Source organism: Nicotiana tomentosiformis, chromosome 4, assembly GCF_000390325.3.
Source record: "Nicotiana tomentosiformis chromosome 4, ASM39032v3, whole genome shotgun sequence".
NCBI classification, from domain to species: Eukaryota; Viridiplantae; Streptophyta; class Magnoliopsida; order Solanales; family Solanaceae; genus Nicotiana; species Nicotiana tomentosiformis.
Window position 1 is genome coordinate 22,752,305 of NC_090815.1, and position 7,981 is coordinate 22,760,285.

Consider the following 7,981-nt stretch of genomic DNA (forward strand, 5'->3'; position numbering starts at 1 on the left):
TTTTTTTCTTTTGCTTTGACAATCATTTTCCCACTGATGTGCTATATTGCATGCATTCACGATGGAATTTGAAAAGATTAAACTAATTCATAACATAGATGTTTGAACTAATTATATATATATTTTTTATCTCACACCACGCGAAGCGCGATTAATTCACTAGTTAACAATAAATTGAAACATAGTGCATAACCACTCATTGATATATATAGTTAGAAGTCAGAACTAGACAATATGACATACTACAATTATGTAAAGTCGTTGTTTTTTATAAAATATAAATATACCAAAACAACTAGGAGAAATATATATATTTTTAGCCGATTCAAAAAATAATAGTCAATAAAATATATAGTTATATATATATATATATATATATATATATATATATATATATATATATATATATATATATACTGTTGGCTAGTGAATATAATTAGTTTTAGCTGATCGACTAATTTTATATAATCAAACATTTTTTTTTAATTTTCATTTGGTATTCGATATTTGCCTAGTTTGAATTTGCTTAGAAAAATCCCACTCTGAATATAAAATGCTACCTACTAAAGGTAGCAAAATTAGTTATCTATAGATGGAAACAATAAAATCTAAAGTTCTTGGAAAGAAAAAGTAATGTTTTGTTTCAAATTTGTCAAGTGGGGTACCCCTAGTCGAACAGAGATAGGATAAGAATTGGGATTCCGAGTTTTATTAATTTATATAAATTACACTTCAAGGTATCAAGTAGTAAACGTAAAGATAATATTCGGCTGTTTTTATTTTACTAATTTTATTAATTAATGCCTTCATTGGAAGTTTTAGAAAAAAATCATAGAAGGGTCTCTCTCTCTCTCTGCTCTCTTTCTTAAAAGGGTTTCTGTCATCTCTCTCCTCTCCCCTCCTCTCTCTCTTCCTTTCTCTCTCCTGAAGGAAAAAAAAACCTAAGAACTGTTTACCAACAAGTAAGTTTCTCTCTCTCCTCTCTCCTCTCTCTATCTCTCTCTATTTCTCTTTCTCTCTCTCTCTCCCTTTCTTTAAAAATCTGAACTTTTCTCTCTGTCTCTCTCTTTCCTCATTTGATTTTTAAAAAAAAATAGAAATACTGTCTTTTTGCATGCCATTTTCATTCTGATAGTTTATTTTGAGCTTTCTGTTTATAATTTTTGGATCTGGTTTTTGTGCCTCTATTTTCTTATCAGATCTATGTTGAAAACCACAAAGATTCAATTTTTATTTATGGGTTTGCTAGTGGATTCTATGTTGAGGAATTTTGAGTACCCATTTTCTTTTTCTTTTTTTCCCTTCAAATATTCGTGTTGGAAACCATAAAGATTTAATTTTTATTGGTGGATTTTATATTGATGAATTTTGAATACCCAATTTTGGTATTTTCCAAATATTTGTGACCGAAAAGTTTCTATTTTTATTTGTGGGTTTTTATTTCTAGTGGATTTGATCCTATGTTGATGATTTTTGAGTACCCATTTTTGAGTTTATCGAATCTTGTATTTAATTGTTTGATAGTTGATTTGGAGATCCCTAAAGATTCTAACTTTATTTGTGGGTTTTCATTTCTAGTGATTGCAATGTTGAATTTGATGAGTTTTGAGTGCCTAATTTGTTTTGGGTTCAAATATTTGAGTTGGGGTTATCAAGATCTGTTAAATTTTCCAATTAGTAATTTCATTGCTGTTGAAATGGTGATGAAATGTATGTTGCCGGACTCTTTAAAATGCTGCCGTGCCCGTGTCGGATCCTCCAAAAATGCACTACTTTGGAGGATCCGACACACACCCGGCAATATTTTCGGAGAGTCTGAGCAAAATAGGATGAAATTGTGTCTGAATTGGAATGTTGACCAGGGGTATGGCTAGATATCCCATTTGCTACTGGCATTGACTGGTTTACTTTAGGCTTGAGTTTCTGGATCTGCTCATATTGTGTTTTGGCTTTGTATGCTATTTCCTGTTTTATTTCAATCTTGATGGTTCTCTTATGTTTGATATGTTGCTGTTGTGTGTATTTGAAGTATATGGAGATTAGAAGGTTAATGCACTTCTGTTTGGAATTTCTAATTGTGGCAACAAAATTAATGTTAAGTGGTGTTGTTTGCATTCATCTGTAGCTTATTGATGGATGACGACGGTTTGAACATGAGGAACTGGGGTTATTATGAACCTTCCCTTAAAGGGCATCTAGGTCTTCAGCTGATGTCCTCGGTGGTTGATCGAGATACGAAACCTTTCCTAACTAGGCGTGAGAATCCAATTATGCTTGGCGCTAATGGGATGTACCATTCTCGGGATTCCATCGTTCCAGAAGCACCTTTATCTCACATAGATTATGTAAGGGACAGTTGGATAAATCACAGAGACAAATTTCTTCATATGTTTCCGGGGAACCCTTACACTACAGTTCTCCCCGAAACTTCTGCGAGTCATTCCATGCAAATGGTACAGCAACCTGACGTAACTGAGGATGTGAGGGTGAATGCAGAGGAACCAAGTGTCAAGAACGAAAGTGGTCCTTCAAAGAGGAAGACAGGTGGTGCCACTCCTAAAGCTCCTAAAGCGAAGAAGTTAAAGAAAGGCTCATCCGTACCTAAGGAAAATGGGAACCCCCGTGTTCAACGAGCAAAACCAGCAAAGAAGAGCATGGACATTGTAATAAATGGAATTGACATGGACATTTCTGGCATTCCTATACCAGTTTGTTCCTGCACTGGTGCTCCTCAGCAATGTTATCGATGGGGATGTGGGGGCTGGCAGTCAGCTTGTTGCACCACTAGTATATCAATGTATCCGCTGCCAATGAGTACTAAAAGACGCGGAGCAAGGATTGCTGGAAGAAAGATGAGCCAGGGTGCATTCAAGAAGGTTTTAGAGAAACTTGCTGCAGAAGGATACAGTTTTGCTAATCCAATTGATCTGAGGACTCACTGGGCTAAACATGGTACCAACAAGTTTGTGACAATCAGGTAGAATTGCATAAAGGGTACCACCACAGACCGCCAATGCATCTTGTTTGTTTACTTGTATATCCCTGGGGCCGTTTGCAGAGGTTTACTTGGTACCTTTTTGTATTCCGTGACAAACACATGTTTAGACTCTGATATTTAAATTCCCAGCAACAGTTGTTTAATCTTTCATTTTGTTGGTTTGGTGGCTGGCACTCTGTTCTGGCCACCAACAGTAGGATGTTGAAAATTTCTTTTCTTGTTCGGATGTTTTTTAAGATGAGCACGTTCAATCCATTTATTTTTACTCTTATCAGTTATCTTTTTCGAATACCTGCTTATCCATAAAGGAAAAAGATTCTCTTTTGAAGACATTTCACTCTGTTTGATTTTCTTTTCTTTTTTCCTTTAATCTTATAATTATAATAGTTTTCTGTCATGAGTGATTTATTCAGATGAATTTCTTTAATTGCTTTTGCAACATTCTGCTGAAGATCTTCTATAGATGACTTGCCCAATCCTCTTGAAATGTCATGGATTATTTTTTCCTCCCGTGGTTTGCGGTTCATGGTTGGGGGATTGGATGGTGGTGATTTGCTGATTTGTGGCTAGATTGTTTGGCTCTAATGTTGCTCTTTCTGTGAAATATATATCAGTTAAGTTCTTTATCTCTTCGGAATTCTTATCGCAGATGTTCTTGGTCTAGCATTTTGATAGTCTGAGATGCATAAATGACAGGCTGTTGGTGACAATTTGTAGTGTTACTCCTGTGCCTTCTCTTATTAGGCTTTGTGTGGACTATACTGTTCTTTCCTTATCATTCTGTCTTAATTCTATAAAGCTTATTACTCACCCTAAAGTTTAAGCAGTAAAGTTTACTCATAAAGGTCGCATTTTTTTTTTTATAAATGCTGATGAATCTAAATTTTACAATTTCAAAAATATTACTCACCACCTTTTAATTCATGGGTAGTATAAGGTTTCTTAATTAGAGGAGACTGGAGTCTGCAAACTCCAACTTTCCAAACATGAATTCAGGTTTAGGCTGTCTAGCTTCTCTTTTGGTGGAAGTTAATCATTTCCTCTGCCTGTTAGAGGCTTGATTACCTTTTGCAATCAACTTTCATGTATATGTTTTCTAGTTTTCATGTGCATTTTCCGTTATGGTAAGCTTCATGATGTCTGAAACAAGCCTAGCAATTAGGTATTTAAATGTTGTACAATATTCTGATGTTGTTCCAAATTATCTTCTTATTAAACTGTTGTTGCCTTTTTGGGAAAGACTTCTGTTTTCTTTATATCCAATCCAAGTGAAGACTGTGAGTCATAATCATTTCATAGTAAATCTTTGAACAGTTGGTGTTGGAGCTGTCTTGTATTCTTTAAGGCTTGTCTGAAAATTATTCATAGTTCGAAAGAGAATGCAGCCATTGTGTGTAGATAAGATTCAAGATGTGCAATTCTTGCCTGCCAACTCAGGGGTCGTTTAGTTGGGAAACAAGTTAATTATGTTATCCCACCCTCTCATAGGGATAAAAATAACATTACAATCTATCCCGGGATCCGCAATTTTATCCTCAACCAAACGTAGGATAAACTCATCTCAAATTTAATTTCGAAATAAACTCATCTCAAATTTAATTTCGAAATAAACTCATCTCAAATTTAATTTCGGGATTAATTACAGTTCTTGGCACTGAGCTATATGTTTGCTCTTCAGCTCATATATAGTACTTACTAGTTTATAAAGGTTATCTCATTGCAGATGTTCTTGGTTTAGCATTTTGGTAGCCTGAGATGCATAAATGATAGGTACTAGTTTATAAAGGTTATCTCATTGCAGATGTTCTTGGTTTAGCATTTGGTAGCCTGAGATGCATAAATGATAGGTTGCTGGCAAGTCTGAGTACTTTTTCGGTAGAGAGCGCTTTACCTCTGTTAGTAGGCTTACCTAGTGCAAATTCGAATTAATTGTACTAGTAGTCTAGCTAGGAATACCGGATGGATACACCGAAATTTGAAAGAAAAAAAAAAATAATAATAATAAAGATAAGACTATTGGTGGCAATTTGTGGTTATAGTCCAGTAAAAGCTTATTCGCACCCGTTATTTACACCAAATTAGTGAATGCAAGACATATATATTTCTTATCACTTAGCCATGATTAAATGATATGTTTTCTCAATTTCAATTTTAACTTTTCAAGTTAAATTGCTTGGTTTGGTGTAAATATGGAATTCTTCCTGCTGTTTATACAAGCCAATGGATGTAAGACATGTATTTTCATACAACTTTTTCACTTAACCAATGATTAAATGACCTATTTTTTTCTCACTTTAATTTTGGACTGTTCAAGTTAAATTACTTGGTTTGTTATAAATATCATATGCGATTAAATATAATTAGAAGGAGAAATTGAAGATATTTTTGGTTCCTTGAGCAGTTCTTTTTTTCAAGAGACTCTTATCAATAATTTTATAGTTAAACATCTTTATTGAATTTTATTACTTAGCTAATAAAGGGAGTCGCAATTACTCATGTATATAAGGGCATTATTTTTGGAGTCAATTGTTATTACACGTTAACTAAATTCTTCAAAATACGGATAAATTTGCATTTTCATTACCTCAAGGTGTATTTTACCTATTTTGGATAGATTAGTCAATTAGTGAGTGTAAATTATCTTTGTACATATTTCAAATGAATCATTTGTCTCTAGATTACACTTTAAGGCTCTTTTCAAGAATAATTAAAAAAAGTTTATCCTACTAATTAAAACCGTGTACATATGGATAATGTTTAACTGTCAATCGAGAACTTTTCTTCTTCTTTTTTCCCATTAAGCTGAGGGTTTGGCAAAGACAATTTTAACCTTTATAATAAATAATAATTTTTAAGGAAAATAAAGTATATATTTTTTGGACGAATCAGGACCATTTACTATGCCAAACCTAAAATATCCAATATTATAACATATACCTCGAATTAGATTCCTGTAAAAAGATAAGAAAAACTTACCTTTCTTTAATTTAATTTTGCCCTGTATTTGGGTTCCATTATCAGCCAACTTCATTTCCCTCTATTTTCTAAGTACTTCCCAAAATGTTTGACTGGTATAGCAAAAATAGGAAAATAAATATTCCTTCGATTTATGTGGTATGATAATGTCTACCTGAACAAAATTGAAATTTTAATTTTGTTGATAAAGTTAATTTATTTCAAAAGATATTTTGGACTAGTACGTGGCTTCTTGCATAAAGTCATATGTTCATGTGACAATATCTTCAAGAAAAGGCTAGACCCTTAAACTTGTCTATTATTTTCATCTAGACCCTTAAACTAACCTCATGACCCATTAGGCACTCCATCTTTACACAAAGTGTGCCTATCAGACACAAGAAGCTAAAGTAGTACAGGAAGGAATATGCGTGTCGTTCAACCTTATGTGACATGGCAAAAAACCAATGAAAAACCGACGTGTGGCTCTTACCCAGAAAAAACTTTGAAGCAATGTCCTTTTTAACTGTTGAGCATTAAAAAGGAGAGCAATTATGTATTTGTTTTTTTCAACTCTATTCCCCTGTTCATCTTCTTCCTTAGTTGCTCTCAAATCTCAAATTAGTTTATAGCTTATTCTGTTAGCTTATAATTTTTTTCTCTATCGTCATCTTTCTCACACAAATTTCTTTCCCTTTTTAAGACTTTCCTCTATTAAACCAGATTGAAGATTATCTCCGCCGGGATCGTCGTGTGTTATTCACCAAATTATGATCAAGTTCTATATATTCTGGCCAAAGTTTCATCCTCTAACTCAATTAACAATACCATGTTATGGAATAACAAACAACTAACTAAGAGAAACACTTTTGGGAGTTAGTTTTTTGGGAATAAACCAATAAACCTCACATCACTAGCCCCAAAGAGAACAACAAGAATTTGTCAACAATTGTGAAAGTAAAACGAAAATTTAAAAGTGTGATTAGCTAAAAAAAATTCTTTCTTTATTGCTAGGTATATACTTCGCATTCTCTGTGCAACTTTGTGTGCTGGGCTTCTGTTTGTGTGTTTGTTTTGGTGAAGTTATGGTATTGTTGAGTGATGACTCATGGTCATACTTATGTTGGTTTGTAAGTTTTGAGAGAAATTTTCTGTTTTGAGGAAAATAAAATGAGTGCAAGAAGAGAAAAATCAATGGGACTAGTCGTGCTTCTTAACAGAAATTGAGATGAGGGAATCTGGTTGTGAAAAAGAATATCAGGAGGGTGACTAGGCTCGTTTTATGGATGAAGAAATGGAGTTTTCCTGTAAACAATGAGGGAGAGTACAGTGAGGTATGAGGTAATGGCGGTAGCTTCATTGGTGAAGAAGAAAACCATTTTAGTTTTTTTTTAAACTGGTTGACGCGCTCAAAATAGGTGAGATTCACCTTCTATGCCATGTCAGTTTCTTATGTCTGATAGGCACAATTTGTGTAAAGATGGAGTGCCTAATGGGTCATGAGGTTAGTTTAATTGTCTAGATGAAAAAAAGAGACAAATTTAAGGGATGTCTATGTATTTAGCCTCAAGAAAACTTAGCCAATTGTCATACTAAATAACAAGTGGCTTCTTGCTTGAAGCCTTGTGGCCAGTGCCGCCGTAGGCAGGATTAATGCTAAGGGGTTCAAAAGAAAAGAAATGTGGCAAGTGGAATTTGAACAAATGACCTTACAAAGGTTTTAAACCCACTTGACCACTAAACTATACTTTTGGGATGTGTTAAGGGGATTCAAAATATAATATATAGAGATACAAAATAAATTTTACCTTATATGCACAATATAATTTTTTGACAAAGGAGTTCGGGTGAACCCCTTCCGCCCTTCTAGATCCGCCCCTACTTCTTGCCAAATACTCTTAGAAGATTGTTGCATGGCAAGATTTTTACAAGTGGAAAGAAGACAACATGCACTCTTGAACAAATGACAAAGCTCAAAATACTTGGCATACAACCTTGGACAAGTATCAAGTGGCTACTTCCCTTAAG

The 7,981-nt window shown here is 34.0% G+C and overlaps 1 protein-coding gene across 1 annotated transcript; it reads left to right on the forward strand.

Moving 5' to 3' along the window:
* The first annotated feature begins 807 nt into the window (after positions 1–807).
* LOC104102490 (protein BASIC PENTACYSTEINE2) lies at positions 808–3,269 on the forward strand. Its single transcript, XM_009610205.4, has 2 exons — positions 808–962; positions 2,126–3,269. Exon 2 carries the CDS (start codon positions 2,133–2,135, stop codon positions 2,979–2,981), a length of 849 nt encoding a protein of 282 aa, XP_009608500.1. The 5' UTR covers positions 808–962; positions 2,126–2,132; the 3' UTR covers positions 2,982–3,269.
* Positions 3,270–7,981: the final 4,712 nt, after the last annotated feature.